The sequence below is a fragment of the Phyllostomus discolor genome, chromosome 1, assembly GCF_004126475.2.
Source record: "Phyllostomus discolor isolate MPI-MPIP mPhyDis1 chromosome 1, mPhyDis1.pri.v3, whole genome shotgun sequence".
NCBI lineage: Eukaryota > Metazoa > Chordata > Mammalia > Chiroptera > Phyllostomidae > Phyllostomus > Phyllostomus discolor.
The window spans coordinates 148,981,376-149,000,952 of NC_040903.2; the positions used below are offsets into that span (position 1 = coordinate 148,981,376).

The window sequence follows — 19,577 nt, forward strand, 5'->3', positions numbered from 1 at the left end:
AACCAGTGAATGCATAAACAAGCAGAAAAACAAATTGCTGTTTCTCTCTCTCTCTCTTAAAAAAAATCAATACATTTAAAAATGTTTTTAAAAAGCAGAATGTATGTGACTGACCTACTTGGAGCTCACAGAGAGGGTGGAAGCAAGGGAGGGAGTTGGGTTTGGCTGGTGGGGTGGGAGGTGGGTTTGGCTGGGGTGAGGAGAGGGAAAATGCAGACAACTGTACTTGAACAACAATAAAATAATAAAAAAAAAAAGAAATCAAGATCGTACGATCTGCAGCCTGAGGACCTCACAGATGTCAGATTGGCTCCCAGCCCTGTGCCTGGCACACAACACACACCCATTATGTACTTAACAAATACAATAACTCAAAGTCAGAAAACCTTAGTCACCAAGTACTGACTGCACCACCTTCAGCTGTCCATGGAAGCTCTCTGAGTCTCAGTCCCACCACCTGTAAAATGGGGATAATTATACAGTCCCGTTTACTTCATAGTATTGTCATTAAGATCAGATAAGCTTGTATGTGTGAGTTGCTTTTGTAAACAAAGACACTGTTTTAGAATGCTCTGAATATTAAAAAAAAACTTCCTATGCTAATGCTTGAATACACATTTATTAAGATACAGCCAAGTGAAATGTGTCAACTCGTCCTCTTGAGTACAGTCCTCTTCACTGGTGTGTAATGATGCCCAAGGGCTGGGTGAGTGATTTCATCAAAAACAAATGCCACTTTTTTACAGACTTGGCCCGAACAGTGCAGCCCAAAGCTTTAGTCCAAACTGCAAGAAATCTGAGGACATTTCATTCACAATCTTGCTTTGCACCATTATTGACACACAAGCTTTAATTTTAATGCTCATTTCAGGTCCTCATTTTAAAAAAAGCTTCTATTTTAATTTAGCAGAAAACAGAGTTATCAGCATGAAGGACAATGCACAGAAGTATAGCTGCTTGCATCCACACTTGCCTAAATTAGAAACATGTTGCCATTCAGGGGGCTCTAATAGCACATGCACAGAAGTGATGCCGTGGACAAATAAATGGTCGTGTGGGTGTCCACCTGGATTCTTCACTTTACTCTGGGTCCTTGTCCTCTTCTGAAAAATGGGGGACTGATTTCTTTGCGACAACATTGTCCAATCTCTGTCCTTGCAGATACGGGTTGACACTCTGAAACAATATACATGGTTTGGTGTTACACCTGAACCTCAGAGACAGACATCTCACAAAACAGGTGAGCAAGAATCATTTCTGGCCTACTGAATTAACTATAAGGTAACAACAGTAACTACCACCTAGCAAATGGTTACTCCAGTGAACTAAACAGCCCCTCAGTGGGAGGAGAGACGTTGTCTGACAGATGTGTCTAATTGTGTCCTTCGCACAGCTGTAAAGTTCTTATTGGGCGCAACATTCCCCCCTCCTTTTTCTGGCACAGAGATTTGGAATGAACCAGCTAATACACTCTCACTATTAACTAAATACATGAGCCCCATAAGAAAGAGAATTATTATTCTATGACCTTATTTAGGTGGGAGAGAGAATCTGAAATGCATTAGATGATTTTACAAGAAGAAGTTTCTAAAGATGACAGAGCAGGCCAAGTTAAAATTAGTATTTGCAGGCTGGCCACAGATCATCCTATTATGTTGATTCTTCATGCCAGTATTTTCCTACGGAGGATTCATCCGGGGCTCCAGCAGCCATTTCCACCTTCCCTCAGTCAAACTGAAAAGCTGAAGGAAAAGGAGGAGGTTGTATGGAAGGCTCCATTATGTTTGACTCAAGATTCCACAGTCTGAAATCTCTTTTATCTGTTGGTATTCTGAATGAGTCAAGGTTTTTCCATTCCTTCTCTAATACACACCTATTCTTTGAGGTTTGGGTTTGAACTAGTAACTAACTTAAGCAAGCAGAAAAAATTTGAAGTTGTGAAATATTAGTTTATTGAAGTCGTCTTCCAATAACTGAACAAAAATATAAGAAAAAAGCTGTAGTTGCAAATGATTGGCAATTCTGTCAGATAGGAAGTCCCCAGGAATGAACAGATGCAGTTCATAGGTGGGTCTCTCTTCCCCATGGGCCATGGTCTGCTGTGACTCTTTTGAAGGGTAAGTAGACATTCTCCAAAGAGAAACAATGGAATCTGAGTTTAGTGTTTGTAAATGTTTTTCCACATTTCAATGGGTAGTGAATCATGAAAGTCCCAACTCACGCTGCAAAAATGTTATCACGAATCAGCTAAGAATTATAAAATATGCAATGTCCTCATAGATCTGAAAAATGACGTCACAAACGATAATGCTTTGCTGGGAAGACATCTTTAAAATATTTAAAATAACTCACATAGCCCTGGCTGGTGTAGCTCAGTGGATTGAGTGCAGGCTGTGACCCCCAAAGGGTCGCTGATTTGATTCCCAGTCAGGGCACATGCCTGGGTTATGGGCTAGGTCCCCAGTGGGGGCCACATGAGAGGCAACCACACATTGATGTTTTTCTTGCTCGCTATCTTCTTCCCTTCCCTTCTCTCCAAAAATAAATAAATAAAATCTTTTAAAAAAACATTTAAAAAAATTTGCATACTTTCCACACCAGGAAGATTGTCAACTAGACGGGCTTGGCTTACCTTAGGGAACTATATTAGAATTTTTGGGTAAGTGGAGTAAGTGTGAACTGAAAAAGTATATTAAATATACTTTTCATAAATATTTTGAGTGACTTCTAGTAATAATATTTATTCTGAGCATTCTAATACATTAAAAAGGATATTATATGTTTGTAATAATTAGCAATGGAATAAAAGGTTGATAGCTCTTTAAATAAGATAAATAGTAAATCTCAAATATTAACAATATACATCTTAAGAGTTAAAAAAATTGCAAAGTCATTTACAGGTGAATTAACCTTTTACTCATGAAGCACAGAGGAATTCAACTGAAACTGAGCAAGTATAGAAAGTTACATACAACCATCAGGGGCTTGCTTGGACTCTGGGGAGAATCCTCCTGGATTATTTTATAGGAGACAGACCTTCTACCCAGACCCAGAACATGACCAAGACTGGAGAAAAAGGGAAGTAAGTGAGTGAGGAAGTAAAAGGAGCAATCAGTTGGACCTTTTTGATGAATGTTTAACTATTCATATTGAATCCTAACTTAAGAGCAATAATAATAATGATGATACTTGGTTTTCAGTACCCTTTGAAGAACTTCAGGTGCTTACACATGTATCTCCTCCTTCAAGTGAGAGACTGGCTAGGTCACCAAGGGAACATTATTCCCATTTCACAGCTGGAAAAACTATTAGAATTGAATCCCTACTTTCATGTCTTCTGGAAACCCACAGCAAATGCTGAGCTTCATTGGAGAAAGCCTTACTTAGTTCCAAAAGGAAGCCCATGATTTATACTGATTCATGCACTTGAGGTGGTAAAATCTTCAATCAAGAATGGGAACACCAGCCACAGCCTGATGCCCAGGGAGGCAAGTTCTGTTTCCCCAGCAGTCTCAGGAGGCCCATGGTTTATGGCATGAGCATGGGTATTTGCAGATGCCTGAGAATAGAAAGAACTTGATACTTACCAGTCAAAACAACCCTTATTTTCATAAATCCTAAGCCTCTCCTATGAGGAGGAAGTTGAGACCAAAGTAAAACCTTTATAGCATGTGTCCTAGCCAGAATTCTGATTTTCTGGTCTCATCACTGAACCCAAATCACGACCCACAGTCACTACTTAAGTCAGGACAAGAAGGGATGGTGAGCCAGGAAGTAGGGACGATTAAAGCTCGATTAAAGCTTTGGGCTGAGTTACTCATTTTGGGCCCATCATCAGTCTCATTTAGAAATGTCCTTGTTGTGCCATGGAGAGATATTCAAGCCATTTCACTGGTAAATTATGTGTACTCTGAGCTCCTACAATAGAATTTCTTGATGTTCTCTCAAGACCACACAACGCCCTTTGGACACTTCCTGCCACCATCTACCACTGGAAACTGTAATCACCCAAGAAAAACCCCTAAGAACCCTGGTGAGTCTCCCAAGAAGGTCTGTTTCCAGACACCAGAACTGTGTCTCACAGAGAGAACGAGCCGTGGGACCTCTGAATTCTTGTCAGGTAGCATTGGGACTTGGGACTTTCTGCTGTGGGAGCCTGAGATGTAGTGCTGAGTTCAAAAACGCCACACCTCCTTGAGCACCCTCTGACCGCACTCGGCAAAACTCTCAGCATGGCCACCAGGACCACTGTCCAGAGTCCCAAATTTTGCCAGGATCCTGGCACTTGCTATTCTAAATAATCAGTCAGTGGCTTTGGGTATATGGTTAGCTTTGTGTATTTTAACAAAAATGGTTACTTTCTGGCCACACTTTCTATATGCAATAGCAGGATTTTAACTTTTTCTTCCACTGACCAGAAACTGATGGCAGGTGGCGGGGCTCTTCAGAGTAGGAAGGCGCCAGAGGATCAACAGAGCAGACAACGATCACTGACCGAGTCCAGACGCCACCAAATGCACGAGAAACCCAAGGCAAATTCGACTATCCACTGAAGCGTTCCAGCCACTGAAGGTTATGGCCAGTCCACTGTCCTGACCAGAAAGCTCTTGGCTCCCCCAAACTTTGCACGAGGCAGTACTATGGTGGCTAAATGTGAAGCACCCAGGCCAGAGTCCCACCCTGGGCAGCCCTGGGGAGGTTGGTAAATTGAGTGATCAGCAAACCAATATAACAAAAATCTAGTCAATTTTTACATCAATCTGGCCAAGCCAAGAAAAAAGGTATGCAGGAAGAATGAGGTTTGTTCACCCCCTCTTTCGTCCCCACATTCCTTCAGAATCGCAGCCTGGAGCATCACTTCCTTGTTCCTCTCCTGTGCATTTATATAATTGATGCAGAAAGGTGAGCAGCTTCCCCAGTGGCCTGCAGGCCCTCTGAGGGAAGACACACCTCATGGACTCCCTGCATTTCCCACACCCGTACAGAGGTGCAATACACGTGTCCTGTGTGTGCAGTGGAGGTGACGGAATCACCACAAAGCTTGGAGGTGCACTAAGAGTCATGTGTGAAAGCTAGAGAAAGCCATCCCAGAAACCCAGGGCAGGCTCCCTGGGACCACTGCTCAGCCCTCCCAGGACTGCACGTGAAAGGATGCTGCTGCGTTCCAGCCACTGAAGGTTATAGCCAGTCAACCGTCCTGACCAGAAAGCTCTGGGTATCCCCCAAACAGCCCAGCCAGCTGTGTGTTACCCTCCGCTTTCGTCTCTGTCCTCCCTTCATCTTCTCATAGAGGAGTTTCTTGTTCTAGAGTGGGGAGAAAAGAAAACAAATGCAGAAATATGGATCAAATTTGGTGAACGTCTATTTTAAAAGCAACCCTTAGTGTGTCCCCTGGATATTTGCATACACATATTTTGGAAACAAAACTAGATGAAAGGAATGTTGTGTCAGAAAGACCACAAGGGAGAAGCCGGTGGTTGTGTAGCTCTGAATAAAGTCCTCTGCAATGCCCCAAGGCCCGTCAGTGTCACAGATAATCATGTAAACAGGGAAACACGACATTCTGAAACCCAAGAGGCGCTGGAAACCCATCTCCTCCCTTTGAATAGCCGTCGTTTAAAACAAACAATTTTATCTTGCTTTACTTTCGTGTCTAACTCCCTTATTATGAGCTGTACACATAAACTTTTCTCTAGAGTAGTGTCTGACTATGAATAACAATCTTCTAGGTAAATAAATGAAACACTGACTTTTGCAACCTTTCCTCCTGTGGCTGAAGTCAGGGTACCCAGTCAAGACAATTGGAAAACCATTTGGTCTATAATATTTTTAATAGACTGAACCTTTTAAAAATTGCCAAAAAAAAAAAGCCTTTTGGCAGAAAGAAAGTTATGTTGGGGGAAGAAAACGGGATCTGTTACCACAGTTTGTATAAGCGTTTCCACATATTGCTGTATTTCAAACACGTAGGGGACTTAAATGAGCTCTGGAATATCAGACACATGCTCAGCAGATTTCCCTCCTATTGGGATTGCAAAAGACAGACACGTAACCTGAAGGCACAAGGAGAGAAGAGGGACTGGGGGGCTATCCTTGTGTTGTTCTTTTTTAATTTGAATTTTAATGAGAAGGGAAATAATGTATAAAAAAGGTGATGCATCTTACTCCAAATAAAATACCCTGACATTGATTTAAAAAAAAGAGATGACAGAGTTTTGGTAAGGAACAAGTTTATGCAGCACTTGTATCCTCTGAACTGTCTGGGTAGAAGGAATTTTTATGGTAGATTTGGAAATGAAAATGACAAATGCCAAGAATGAGCTTCGTAATATTTGTGTTCATTAGACTCCACCTCACCCACAATTTACAATGCGTATCGCTTGCCCAACCTCAACTATGCAGAGAGCCCGCCAGGGAGGGAAGGAGCCTCTGCTGCCCAAAGGCCACAATGGCCACGGCCTTTTCTCATGGTCACTCGGGGAGCTGACCAATTTCATATCAGGTGAAGTTTTGCCATTTGTGACAATGTGCATGGACCTTGAGGGTATTATGCTAAATGAAGTAAGTCAGACAAAGCATATAGCTAATAGACTATGCTCCCGATGCTCCAAGAATGTCTTGGGAGTTTGCACCACAGCTGGGGAAGGCGTCTAGGGAAATGGAGGTGAGGACAGAAGCTTTTCTCGCTCACATCCATGTTCAGCTGCCTGAGCAGGAGGGAGTGAGCACACAGGGACCTGAGAGCTGGCACCACCGCGTGGGCCAGCCAACCAACTGTGGCAGAGCCCCACAGCGCCACCAGCAGGGTAGAGGCAGCATCGTTTTAGTTACCCTCCTTTAGAATGTCGTGGGCCAGATTATGCCCGTAAGGGACTTCATTCAAAATGAAGTGCAAAAGGTCTGGCAAGTCTTCCTCTCAAGGATGGTCCCTGAGTTTCCCAAAGGGCCACGGTTAGGACAGCAGGCTGATGCTGTCCCATCCCTGCATGAAAGTGGCTGGGGCATTGCAGTTAGCCCTGCTTTGTATGGGTTTACAGGCAGGGACTGGCAGGTATAGTATGGGTAAAGGAAGTCTGAGAAGAAACCAGCCCCTTCTCCTGACACCCATCCTTTGTCCACGGGGTGGGGAGGGGAGAGTGGTGAGCCTGGTTCCCATGTGAGTAGCAGGTTTGAGTTCATAAAGAGGGCTTTCCATTGTGCCATCAAGATTTTGGACAAGTGCCCAGATGTTGGTTTCAAATTCCACTCCTAAATGGAACCAGGGAGACTTCTTGCAGAAATATCTGCTTCCAGGGCTAGGGCAGGGAAAGCACAAGGATGGATGAATTGGGAATATTTAATTGGGGCAGAAAGTTAGGAAGTACTCAAAAAATGTTAAAAAGAAAGAGAAGCCATATTACAGATTGCCACTGGTGAAATTTAGGACAGCTTGAACACCAAAATAAATAATAATAGGCATCAACAAATCCATACTGATATTAAATAGGTCAACACAATTTTAGGTAAATATATACATGAGTAAATAAATAAGAAAGAAAGAAAGAAAAAAAGAAAGAGAAAGATCTTCATTTATGTATTTCTACTTTATTTATTTATCTACTCTTGCTTAGAGTAGAATGCCAACCAATAAATGCTCAAAAAATAACAGTGAGAAAATCACCTTCAAAACTACCACAGTTATAATTGATTCTGGTAAGGATCATCAATGGATACTAAAACTGTTAGTTAAAATTTTAATGCGAACAAAACATTTTATACAGTCTCAAAGTAGCTCCCCACAGATGAATTATTAATTTCAAAAGGAAAAATGTTAACGTTGCACTGGCGAAAACTGGCAGATACTACTTTAAGCAGGCTACCACCAAGTTGGGGACAAATTGGCATCACGTGCCTCCTGATGCAAAACACCACGAACAGGGTAACATAAAGGCTGGCATAACTGCAGCTGGATCACATGGGAAAATGAGACAAACGCCACCCAAAGAGCCTCGACTCTTTAGACACACCGAGGTCATGAAAGGCAAAGAGAGGCAGACAGGGTCCTTGTCTCTCATTTCTCCTCAGCTCAGGCTCTGGCCAAAACCAGCTGCTTCTGTTTAAGGAAGAGCCTCTAATTGCTGAAGCTGCTGTTGAAAAGATGTGATAAGCACTTGGCAAGGAGAAATATTTGCTGTCCTTACAACTCTTTCCTAAGTAATGCTTGGCGATTTAACATATGAAGGAGTGGAGTGACTGACCCCTAGAGTAGCCCGCTTGTGGTCATAGCCACTCAGTGCTGTGGGTACACACATCGTGTGAAAGGCAACCAGCCCTAGATAGAACTAGATGGGATCCCTGTCCAGGGCACTATCTGAGTAATGAGCTGTGGACAAGGTAAGGAATTTATCCAATATTCAAAGAACTCCTGGAGTCAGTTTGGTTCAAATCCCAGCTCTGACTATCGTCAGTTCTGTGGTACTGCACAGCCTACTCAAATTCCCTAAGCCTGTATTTTCTCATCTGTAAAATGAGAGTAACAGGGATGGGCAGAGTGAATGGGATAATTCATGTAAAGTATTTAACATAGTGTCTGACACATAGTATGTGCTCAATAAATATTACTATCTATTAGTGTATTACAAAAGACAATTACTATTCATCTTTGTATTCCAATCACCTAACACAGGCCTGGAGGGCATATGATGTGCATTTCATAAATGTGTCTAGACACATTAACAAAGACAAAAATGCAGGAAACAAGACACTGATATTTATATGGGAATCACTGCTAAAAACTAAGCTCAGCTCTAGGGAAACATTATCCGCAAATAAGGAATCAGGGCCTTGTATGCAGTTTCATGTGAAAGAGAATTATTTTGTTAACTCAAAGGGTGGTTGAGCTTAAGATGAGCTTGAGGCCATCCCTCTCTGTACACACTGAGGAAGCTTGTGGACCCCAGCCTAGAAAAGAAAGCATACCCAGTTCACACTTCCATGTGAAGATCAAGCAGACCATGTTTTACTGCTAAGGTGGTAATGAGAAAATAAATGAAAGGAACTTCTGTTTAAACAAACATATAGTCATAGATCATAAAAGGTATGGAAACATTGGTCCTTGGTCACAATCTGTAATAGTACTTCCCTTTCATTTAGTCCTAACTTGCATGGTTGAGCTCTGATATAGAAAAAGAGTAGAAATGACGGAAAACAAACTGGTATTTAGAAACGGATGCAAAGGAGATGAAGGGTAGTGTTGGCCTCTTACTGGAGTGTTGAGAGTGAGTGGAACTTAGTGAGAGAAATCTGTGAAAATTTTTAAGACCAGGCAAGGAAAGTTGGCAAGAGAGGAGTTTCCCTTTCTCCCAATTCCCCAGGTGGGGTCTCTGCCCTGAGTCAGACTGTCCGCAGTCTCCCTCTCGCTTCTGTCTGCTCATTTCCAGCCTGCCAGCTGTGCAGGCTGCCTTCTCGCCTTCCACCTTGACACTGCCCTTTTCAGCAAGTTTGACTTCCTCACTGGCTACTGTACATCAGCCATGTGAGTCCTCAATCGTGGATCTTCCTCTACCTCATCTTCCACTTGTCCTAGTAACTGCACCTGGTGCTCATGGGATAGCCAGAGCATGATGCTGAACAGTGCTAGCTTGGGTTCATTTTATTTTCATTTAGTTTTTCTCAACCAAAAGCCTGTAAGCTCTGTGAAGACCAGTACCATGTCTTGGTGACTATTGCACATTGAGAACCTAGCACAGTGCCTGGAACAAAGCAGGCTTAATATCTTCCATTTGGTCTTTGTTGAACCTGCCCCTTGCTTCCGTGCAGCAATATTTTTCTCCATCTCTTGTGGATTCTCTGTGATCCCCTGTGATGGTCTACTCTCTCCTTCCTCCTCTTGGCTCCCTCCTTCCCTTCCCACCTCCCTCTCTTCTTTTCCCCTTTCTTTCTAAGATCCCCCCAGAGGGAAAGTTCACAGCATCTACTTCATATAAACCTGACATATCTCTTCTCTCCTATTCATCTCTATTTTTGTCACATAGCAATTCTAGTCAGTTCCCTGGCCTCCTTTGAGATGTCTTAGCGTCTCATCATGTTGGGGAGATTCACCTGAATTCACTATGTCCACAGCCTTCATAGCTGGAATTACTGCTTATATGTTTTCCTGCCTGTAATGTCTTCTGCCACCAGAATACACTTGATAGAAGACTTTTGTAATTCCAGTCTCCTATTTAAGAACCTATAGATGTTTGCCAGTTTAATTCAACATATTTAAACTCTGCTGGTAGGCTTCAACCTGGCTCCCTGGCTCCAATTCTCCCTAACAAAACTGTTTATGGAAAAAAATGAAAATAGAATAATGCATATATGAGGAAGCAAAATTAATTTACAGGGTGTTATCACTTTGTTCATTTAAGACAGAAAGCATGTGCACGCTAAAAGCTGCATGTTGAATCAACTCAGTGTGATGTTAAAGCAAAATGATGAAAAAATAAAAACGGCTGTTAACGAGGAGAGACAGTTCTCTCTAAAACAGTGCAAAAGGAAGGGAGAGAGTTTGGTTCTTGAGACTACAAAATTCCAGGTGAAGTCTGAAGCAAATTCAGCTTCCAGTAAGGAACTGAGATGGGACGGATAGCTTTCGAAGGGCTTGGGCCCTTAGGGATTTCTTCTCATTCACTCGTTCCACAGACGTATTCACCACCTACCGGTATGTGAATTAACACTCCCTAGTATTGTGTTCTCCGCTTTTCTCACATGGCTTCAGCATTTGATTATATAGGCTCAGCCACAGAAACATAGCAGAGGTCTATCCCCGACTGGGGTCTTATTCGGCTCATTGTTCCAGCCTGTTACAACCGTCCTAAATCCCAGGTCGCTCATTCAGTGCTAGCCCTTCCAACTCTGTGTCATATTTTGAGAGTCTGATTAGTACATGTTCCATACTTTTTTATTACAAACATTGATAAAAATGTGGACATGTAGGATGCCATGTGAAATCCCTCTCCCGGTTGATGTGGACTCTTTATCAAGCTCCCTTCTGGGGACGTTCTCTTGCTGGGGCGTATCTCTCCACTGCGTGCAACAGGAGATCATGAAGGATCTCATCAAACCCTCTGCAGAGGTCCAAATGCTCCATGCTCACTTTATTTCCCTCATCAAGCTGGCAAGTGAACGAATAATGCTGGCAACGATTAATTTGACAAAACTTGTTTTTAGCAAACCTGTGCCAAACGGTCATGATTTCTCTTTCCAAGTACTTATAAACAATTTCCTTGACTGGCAATTATAGATTCTTGCCTGATATTGACAGCAAGTTCACGGATGCACATTTTGGAACTTTCTTCCCTCTTTCCGTAAACTCAGAATTACATACATCTGTTTCAAAGCTTCTGGCATTGTTTTTCCTTAGTTCTGCAGTGGTCATTACCCTCAGTCTAGAGATAAAATTTGCAAATTTTCTCAGTATCTTTTTTTTTAATCCTACCTGTCCTGTAACAACTGTGGGAAACACTGGTGAGACTTCAGGATGTGTTATGACCCAGATGGGGACAGAGCAAGGGGAGCCCTTTGCAGACTCTCGCCTATGAGAGGGCTCAGGCCATCGACTCTTTGGACGGGCTGGTATATTGTGGCCCCCACTGTGGTTTGGACTAGTAATTACTTAAAGTCCCTCTCAACCAGAGATTTCTGAAAAAGCAGCCACTAAACAACTGTTCTTTCTCCCCATCTGTGTTGCTCATCTCTGCCACGAGTGCCTTCGGAGCAGCAGAGCATAAGAGTACTCTGGTAACTAAAATTGGACTCACCCACTTGCCCAAGCCTGGGTAGTCGTGCTCTGGATCATAAAGGTGCTGGTGCAGCTGGAATTCTCGACTGAACTCTGCCGTGTCAGGGGTGTTTTCTAGACATCCATCATCAACTACAAAAGCAAAAGGTTTTTGAGAAACGGCCAAGGCATTTGTCATTATCTAAGAGTTAATTTATTAAAAACAACTAGACACCCAAAGGTCAGATTGTGTTCACATCAGTCACTCTAAGCCACTTTCCCTCTGGGATTGACTCATCCCCAATGCTCACTCATCCCCTTACCTGTGACTGAGACTGGTTGGCTGCCCACCAAACCCACTTCCCCTACCACCTCTGCACACAGCCAGGTTCCCAGTCATGCCTTGCAATTGGATGGTGTTGTATACTGGAGTTTCAGCCAACGGGACATGGGCAGAAGTGATGTATTCCACTTCCAGGTCTAGCCCATCAAAACCTCCTGGACGAGTCCCACTGCCTGTCCCATGCTCCCATGCCCGCCATGTTGCTCTGCTTGCTGCATGTGGCCAGCTGGGGCAACTTGGATGTCAGGTAGAAAGATGAAAGACTTTCATTGTCTGGGTTGCTGAACCTTCCAGGCCTCCATACCTCACCCACCTCTGGCAAGACTTCACAGGAGTAGGAACTAAAGTCCTATTGTGTTAAGCCACTATAATTTTTTATCTGTTGTAACAGCCAATATTTCCTTAACTAATATACTTCCATTCCGTATGACTCACTCTGTTTCCCCTTGGCTGAGTCATTAGCAACAGTTTCAGCTTTTGGAGATGCACCTTATACAAGAACAAAACAATCACTAGACAGTCCTTGAGGCTGTGTGTTCCGGTGGTGATGGGGTAAACTTTGAAGTTGGATGGACCGGAGCTCAGGGCTACAATCCTGGCTCATAAGTGACAATGCATTTAGCTCCTTGGAAAAGTTAACTTCGTCTCTCTGCATCCATTTATTCATCTGTGAGATGGGAATAATCACATACTTACCTTTCAGGGCTGCTATGAGAAAGATGACCACACACAGAGCCTCTGGCACATGTTCGCCTTGCTCTTTGTTTTACTTCCCTTCTCACCGTTGCTCTTTCAGTAGCAGTTTGTACTGTGGCTGCTCTTGAACATAAAGCATGTCTTCCATTCAAACCCAAGAAGGTCATCCCTCTTCATTGCTGCCATTACCTATGCCCTATCATTCATTACAAGACACCACGCTCTGAAAATGAGTCATTTCTTTCTGTCTCTAATGCTCGATAGACAGCTGTTTAAATAAGGGGACAGGGGAGGGATGGTGAATTCTGTGTAGGGCTAGGGAAAAACAGAGTCCCTTTTCACAGAGATAATGAACCACCAAAGTCAGTGCTAAAAGGGGTCTAACACAGTCAGTCAGGAGTCTAACCTCCTGAGACTGCTCTGAAGCCTTCCAGCACCTTCAGGCATCTCAGCTCTTAGCGACCGGAAGCTCGTGTGGGAGTGCTGCCTTCTGAACAAACCCCGAATGTGGCTCTCTGGGGGCTCCTCGCTTTCACTGAACTACCTATCTAACTTCTTCATCTATAGCAATTAACCTACCAGAAAGGCGGAGCAAATCAAGAGAATTCTGGCAAGAATTCTTCAAGAGAAGTCTGCAAAAGGCAGCTTTACAACCTTTTCATAATTTTTCTCAGGTGCCTCTGAGGGCCCCCAGACTGAGAGGTAAAGATAGAGCTCTGCCCCGGGAATCAAAGGCATCTTGGACCCAACAATGCACCCCAGAATTCACATCCTATCCCTGAGGATGGACTCTGTTTTTTTTGTCCCTGGCGACGGGCCATGATTCAGAGGAGAGCGTGGCATGGGAGGGGCAAGTCTAGGTTTTATTCTTGGATTTCTCACATGTGTGGTGTCATGATTCCCAGCAAGGCATATCTCAAGCAATTTCTTAGAAATAATGACCATGTCTACAAGTGATTTCTTTTTTAGAATGCAAATTATGGTAGAATGAAGGCTGAGAAATAAGTTAGCTTAATGGAAGGATAACAAAGGAAATGGCAGATAAATTGGGTCTTTATCCAACTCTTTCTTAGATTGCTACATCTTAGAGTCCCTTAATGCTTCCTTACATAGATCTGTATTTTTTTATAAGGATACCCATGTTGCATGTTTTAAAAAGGCATTGACTATGTGTCCATTTTAATAGATAAAGAGGCTGAGGTCCTGGGAAATAACATGACTCCTGCAGTGAGTGAAGACTAGAACTCAGGTCTCTTGGCTCAAACTCTGCTTCTCTGCCCACCCTCCTATACCAGCAGTTATCACACTTTAGCACAGACCAGAATCATGTAGAAAGCAGGTTAAAATATAGATTGCTAGGTCCTACCCCCAAAGTTTCTGATTCAATAGATCTGGGAAAAGGCCTAAACATTTTCATTCCCAAAAAGGTTCCAGTAATGCTGATGCTGCTGTGGTCCTAGAACCACACTTTAAGGACTACTGAACTATATCTAATCCATTTAAGCAAATCCCCATGGGGACAGTTGGTCTTCAAACTCCAAACTTGGCTTTCTTCCTACCCTCCAAGGCCCTACAAGCAAGTGAGAGGTAGCAGAAGTGGTTGGCACTGTGCAGTGACCTAGGTTTTCCTGCAGTCCTGGGCCAGCATCCCCAGCTTGGCCGGGTCACATCCAGCTCCTCCGGTTGCTCCATCCCAGAACAGAGGCTCTGTGCCCCATGAAATACAGAGACCTCACCCTGCATGAAAATGGGAATATCTTTGGGAGACAGCGCCTTCTAGACACAGCCCGTGTTGTGTTTAAGACAAGCTGAGGGGTCAATGCTGTCACGGTTTTCAGAGGAAGGCAGCTTATCCCTGTGGTTGTGCACATGGTGCTGAATCCAGTAGACCTGGGTATGAGTCTTGATTCAGCTACTTGCTGCGTAGGTAACCTTGGGCGTGTTATTCTCTGAGCTTCAGTTTCCATATATACATAGTAAAGATAATAAATACCAACTATTATTATCAGACTTGGGGAAAGGGACTACTTTGGTGCTAGAATTTAGCACAAGCCCAAAAAGAGAGATGCATTACTTCCTAGGGGAAAAGCTAATTACAATCTGGATGCCATGAGTCCTGAATTCTGTGCTAGGTGCTATGCCAAGTGCTAACACAGATCATTGCATTTAATTCCCACAATGACCCCCATTTTGCAAATGAGGAACCTAAAGTGAACATGGTTAATTAACTTGGTCAAAGTCACATATTTTGACCTTGGGTTTGAATCCAGGTAGTCCAAGTCTAGGGCCACTATCCTTAACCACCAAAGGAAGATGCTCGAAGGCCAACATAAGTGTAACCACTTACCACTCATTCTGTTTGCATTAGGAATTAGTAAGTGGGAAGAATACACAAGTAGCAAGGAAAGTTTCAACCTTCTTCCCCAGCCAACTTCTTATAATACTGGATCTCTCTCTTTCATGCTACCTCCTGGCCTCTTAAGAAATACTTCAGGATGAATGTTAATTAGTTGACACGTAGCTGAAGTGTTGATTGTCAGGAGAAGTAAGGAAAACAAATGGGCATGGATAATCCACAAAACTATATAACCACTTCCAAAGACACTAAAACTGGACAGCAGTTGTATCATAGAAGAAGGGAAAACAATTCTTCCTGCATAAAAGAGAATCAACTTCCACTTACAAAGAAGCAGAGAGACAGGTAATGCCTCAGCAGAGAAGTGTGGGTGCATCTAGATATCAGAACTCACCAAAGAATTTATTCTAGAATAAATTTCCCTTTCCCATCCACTTACAAACACATGAGGCATCAGTGGACTAGAAACACTATTTCTCATAATATCTGCAGCTGATATTTGAGTTGTTATTTTCTTCCCCAAACCCCTGGCATACAGGGGGACCAAAGGGCATGCCCATTACCTGTTTTTCCAGCAGGACAAGGATTTGGAGGGTCTGGGTAGCCCTGATCCTCACTGAAGTCCTTAGGAATGTTGTCACCAGTCAACTCTGCCACAATGTTTGGGATGTTGCCAAAAGGACCCAAGTGCTGCAGACCTTCATGAGCTCCACCTGCCAGGGAAGCAGAAGTAGTTCATTTCAGTGCAATTCAATTCACTTCAATGAATATTTATTCAGGCATGCTAAATAAATATCATCCATGCAATGCACTGCGCTCTGTGCTGGGGGAGAGAGAAAGAATCAAACAATTCCTGCCTCTACTAAAATTCGTGAATTTTAAAAAATTTAGTTTTGGAAACAGACACATACTATACCTACATCATTGCCACACAAAGTGCATTATATATGCAGTATAACAGGAATGTCAACACAGCATATGGGAGCCTAGAAAAGGGAGAGTTTCATTTGACTGATGTGAGGGGAGGGCTCCTGGGACCAGCTGGAACTTGGGTGGTGCTGACTCAGACGGGTAGGGCTGTGGAAGCTGAGCCTGGAGCTCGCGGGCTGGTTGAGGGCAGGTAGGGGGAGAGGGAGGGGAGAACAGGCTGAATGATAGCACATGTCCAAAAAAAAGGCAGGTAAGGAGAATAGCCACTATACTCCTGCCACTCCATATCAACCACTTCACACTTAGTATATTCACTTTAATCTGTTCTCCTCTGCACATCTCTTCATACACAAGTGTTGATTCACTTCTTACTTAATATGAAAACACAAGCGTCTCCCCACGTGGCTGCATGGCCTCTACGCCCATAATTATAAATGGCTAGTCGTTTCCTAGCCAGTGGCTCTGCCATGGCATATTAATCATTCCCCTGTGTGGGACATTTACTGTTTCCCAATTTACTCTCAGGCATTTAATTTTTTCCATAGTTTAGATTAATCTTCCTCGGGATAGTTTCCCACAAGTTAAATTACTAGGTCAAAGACTATAAATATTTTTATAGCTCTTTATATTAGATTGCCAAATTGTTATCCCAAAAAGGAGGTACCAGTTTATAAAGAATCATCAACAAAATATGAGAATATCACTTTTACAACATCCTTACCAGCACTGGGTTTTATAAAAATAATTCTTATGTTTTTTCTTGCTAATTTAAAAGACTCTTTAAAAATTCTGTTTTATTTCAAATGTCTTTGATTACCAGGTCAGTCAAATATTTTTCCATGTGCTTATTTACTAGTTTTAATTTCTTTTTTTGTGAGTTGTCTGTCCATGCTCTTGGAGTTTTAACATTTCTATTACAAATTTGTATGAACATTTTATATAATAAAGATATCAGGCCATTGGATGTCACATTTCCTGCAAATGCTTTCCCATGTTGTCTGACTTTGAATTCTGGATATTATAGTAATATTTTGTTAACATAAGGTTTTAATATTTAGGTAGTCAGATTTGTTGTTATTCTCCCTCATGATTTCTTTTCATCCTTCTAAACTTACAAAATTGTTGTGCTTTCAGAAGTACTACCAACATTTGAATATTTCTTTTAGTTTATTTTATTTTTAAAATGAATTCTTTTAGCTGTATGATCTCTGTTTTATTTAGTGCATGTAAAATAGTTAACCAATTATCCCACCAGGGTTTGTTAAGTAATTCTGTCCTTCCCCAGTTACTTCATTCCTTCAACAAATATCCAAGGGCCCCACACATAGCAACGCCTGTGCTGAGCACCAGGGCACAGCAGCGAGAATGAACAACGTACATTGCGTCATTTACTTTACTTGCTCATACAAATGCACATCAACTCCTGGAATCTTTCTTTTCCTGTAGCCTTAATACCCTGTAAGGTACAGGAAGCTTACTTTTCCAGCACAAGAGCAGATCATTTCTTGGAATGAATTCCTATCATTAACATTATGAGGACACAGAGGCCCCACACTCCCAGCTCCCATAACGCACAATCATCCTGTACACAGAGCCGTACACGAAGGACCAAATCGACATCAAACGGTGTGCAGGAAACTAGAGCCCAAATCAGGCTAACTAACTCCACACTTCCACCTCGAGAAGGACGGTCTTGCGAACCTGTCATATTATTGAATTCCAGCTGCTGCTCCTGAGAGGAGCAGGGGCAGCACCAGGCTGTGCCTTCTCACAGTTGCTTTTGTTTTTTTCCTTCTTTTTTGGCTGAACCAGCTTCACTTTGGATTGACACATATTTTTCTCCAGAAAGGCTAATGTATTTAATAGGAACATGGCTAGATCTTAGTGTCCTGAAAGTTACATTGCGTCTCGGAAGTGACTTTTGTCCCTCTGTCTTAATTTATTATGTTAGATTAAAGTTTATCCTTAAAAGGATAATCTTACCTCCTTTAATTCCAAATCCCTCTAGCCCCCAAATACAGCCAGTACCAAGTGGCTGGGTTGTTTTGTTTACATTTATATTATATCTCTCTGCTTTGTGATGAGAAAGAGTAGCCTGCAGATTTTCTGCATTTAATAAAAAAAAGATGCTATTTTTGTAAATTTTCCATGTGGACATTGAAAATATGATATATTTTTATAGAGTCCATAAATGTCTAAATGCAGCCAACTAGTCAGCATTCTTAATTACATTCTTTTATGTTCATATTCATATTTTATCTGTCTAAATGATCACAATCCAAGGGCTATCTGTTAAAATCTATCAATATCTACCAGTAAGAATCTATGAATCTACACTTATCAACACTTACCTACCAGTAAGCGTCTATTGATCTACTTTATTTCTCATGGTTTCCACTTTAGCATTTTGATGCTATGCTAATTAACGTGGCCCAGAGTATAAATTTTTCATTTTAATTGTTATTAATTGGCAGTAAAGTAAAAATTGACTAATCATATTTTGTTTCATATTTCCTCTTATTAGTATGGCACTCTCGGTCTGCCGTTTTGTGCTTGGTAACCCTTCGGTCACCCATTTCAGCTTTCTGCATCTCTCAGGTGGTTTGTCTGATTCACACTGCGGTGACTGCCTTCAGAAATATTCTAGTGATTCATATTCATTATGCCACATTAACCCAAGACCTGGGAAAGGTTGGACAGACCAGTACACCTGGTATTGATCCATCCGAAGCTTTGTGCAGTCTTGGCAAGCCAGCCACCACTGTGCTTGCCATAGGGCACGCTCTCTGGTGTGTCAATGCATGCCTCCACTTTTGAAAGCACCCCAGCCTTAAGTGCCGGGAATTATCCAACTTGGCTCAAAGGAGAATACATGTCTTAATGCTCCATTAGTAATTAATGAAGGAAGCAAACACAGTTTCCTTTATGGAAGGCCTGCCAAGGCTCTGTTTACTTCTGTGCACCAGTGCCATTAAAATGAATGCAGCACTTGTTAGGAAGCAACAGATGTTTAGCACCAGGCAGATACATTGCAACACAGGCTCTTTAAAAACTGCATTTGTGACATTGAATCAAGAAACACTCACTGAGTTAAGAACTGTGGGAGACGTGTGGAAGCAACAAATGCTATCTCTCGCTCCCCAGGACCTTGAATTTTATAGACAAGAAAAGTAACCACATAAAGAAAAGAATTTGATAATTACAATGAATTGATTAGGTTCATTATTAATTATATATCAGAAAATTATACAGTTCAGTATACAACCAAATGCTAGTTATCTGATTCATTGTATGGTTTAGATTTGCTGATCTATTATACCTGAAGCCAAGCCAACCAAAATGTTAGGATGCTATGGAAGTTATTTGGTCCCTTTGTCCCCATCTCAGCTGCACATATATTTTTAAATTACTAATTTTTCTATAAACAATATGTACTGAGCATATCTCAAGACCTGGACTATGTACTAGAGGGTGAGCCAGGTGAACGTGGGCCCTGCTCTCCTAGTGTTTGG

General features: G+C 42.2%; 1 protein-coding gene across 4 annotated transcripts in view; it reads right to left on the reverse strand.

Annotated features, from left to right (window-relative positions):
• Nucleotides 1–585: 585 nt before the first annotated feature.
• Nucleotides 586–19,577, reverse strand: part of LOC114492624 (neuroendocrine protein 7B2) — a 94,139-nt gene continuing 75,147 nt past the window's right edge. For all 4 annotated transcript variants that reach the window (XM_036031409.1, XM_028507045.2, XM_036031402.1 and 1 more), the window contains 4 exons: nucleotides 15,699–15,848; nucleotides 11,781–11,893; nucleotides 5,251–5,304; nucleotides 586–1,176 (listed from right to left, as the gene is read on the reverse strand). In XM_036031409.1, coding sequence (XP_035887302.1) covers nucleotides 1,081–1,176; nucleotides 5,251–5,304; nucleotides 11,781–11,893; nucleotides 15,699–15,848 — 413 coding nt within the window. In that variant the 3' untranslated portion in view covers nucleotides 586–1,080. The remainder of the gene's footprint in view (nucleotides 1,177–5,250; nucleotides 5,305–11,780; nucleotides 11,894–15,698; nucleotides 15,849–19,577) is intronic.